Source organism: Chaetura pelagica, unplaced genomic scaffold (assembly GCF_000747805.2).
Source record: "Chaetura pelagica isolate M959 unplaced genomic scaffold, ChaPel_1.0 scaffold911, whole genome shotgun sequence".
Lineage (NCBI taxonomy): Eukaryota > Metazoa > Chordata > Aves > Apodiformes > Apodidae > Chaetura > Chaetura pelagica.
In genome coordinates this window covers 557,998-558,961 of record NW_009952354.1, presented here as the reverse complement: position 1 = coordinate 558,961, position 964 = coordinate 557,998, and the positions used below count along the sequence as shown (strand labels likewise).

At 66.3% G+C, this 964-nt stretch overlaps 1 protein-coding gene across 1 annotated transcript in view; it reads right to left on the bottom strand.

Moving 5' to 3' along the window:
* Positions 1-116: 116 nt before the first annotated feature.
* The window catches only part of RLTPR (RGD motif, leucine rich repeats, tropomodulin domain and proline-rich containing), a 47,402-nt gene continuing 46,554 nt past the window's right edge, over positions 117-964 (bottom strand). Inside the window, 4 exon segments of the mRNA XM_010007853.1 lie at positions 117-163; positions 247-315; positions 461-497; positions 788-907. Of these exon segments, the coding sequence (XP_010006155.1) occupies positions 117-163; positions 247-315; positions 461-497; positions 788-907 (273 nt within the window).

Here is a 964-nt window from a genome sequence, read left to right as displayed (position 1 = left end):
GGGGGGGGAGGCAGGACAGGGCTGGGGTGGCTCTGGGTGCTGGGACCCAGCCTGCAGCCACCCCAGGGACTGGGCAACGGGCTGGTTTGCCATTCACCATCACCACGGTTGGGCTCTCATGAGTGCAGGGCAGGACTCAGCTGCCCACCAGTCACTGTTGGATCTGGTGCCCGTGGAGAGAGGTGAGGGGACAGACCTCCTGCCCTGGGGACCAAGGTGACCCCCTGGCACCCAGCAGTGACCCACCTGTGGACACGGAGTGCGTGCGGGCCTTCAGGGAGGGGGGGGAGTCTGCAGAGCTGTCCACGATGTCCCCTGCAAGCACAAGCCACCAGCCAGCATCAGCACACTGGGCTCCACCCAGTGCCACCAGCACCCACTGATGGAGGGTGACAGGGTGGGAACATGTCCACTCCCACCCACGGGTGGGGGTGAGGGCGGGGAGGACACAGCCCCTCACCATCTGAGCCGGCCTTCTTGATCTCGTTGTCTTTGCTCTGCAAGGGGAAAGAAACCTGGTTTGGGGGGGTGGCAGTGACCTTAGGGACAATGGGTCCTGGGCAGGGTGGAGGGGATGGGGGCAAGGCAGGGAAGGGAGGGACAGACAGACAGACAGACAGACAGCACACAGCACATAGGAGCCCACACCCTGGTCCCCTTGCAGAGGGTTGGGTGACAGGACAGAACCAGCGACGGCGCAGCACCAGGACCTGGATGGTGAAACCCCCAGCCCGTGGGCACCACCACGGGGTGCAGGGTCCATCCTGACCACGGGGCTGCTCCCCACCTGCTGCTTCTTGCCCTCGGGGGCCGGGCCCTTGGCGACGCCGATGCGGTGCAGCATCACCTGCAGGCGCTGCTCGAAGGAGCCGGGCAGCTCCGCCTCGCTCTTCTCCAAGGGCCTCCTCTGCGGGACAGACACGGCCCTGCCAAGGCACAGCACCCACAGCACCCACCCGTAGGG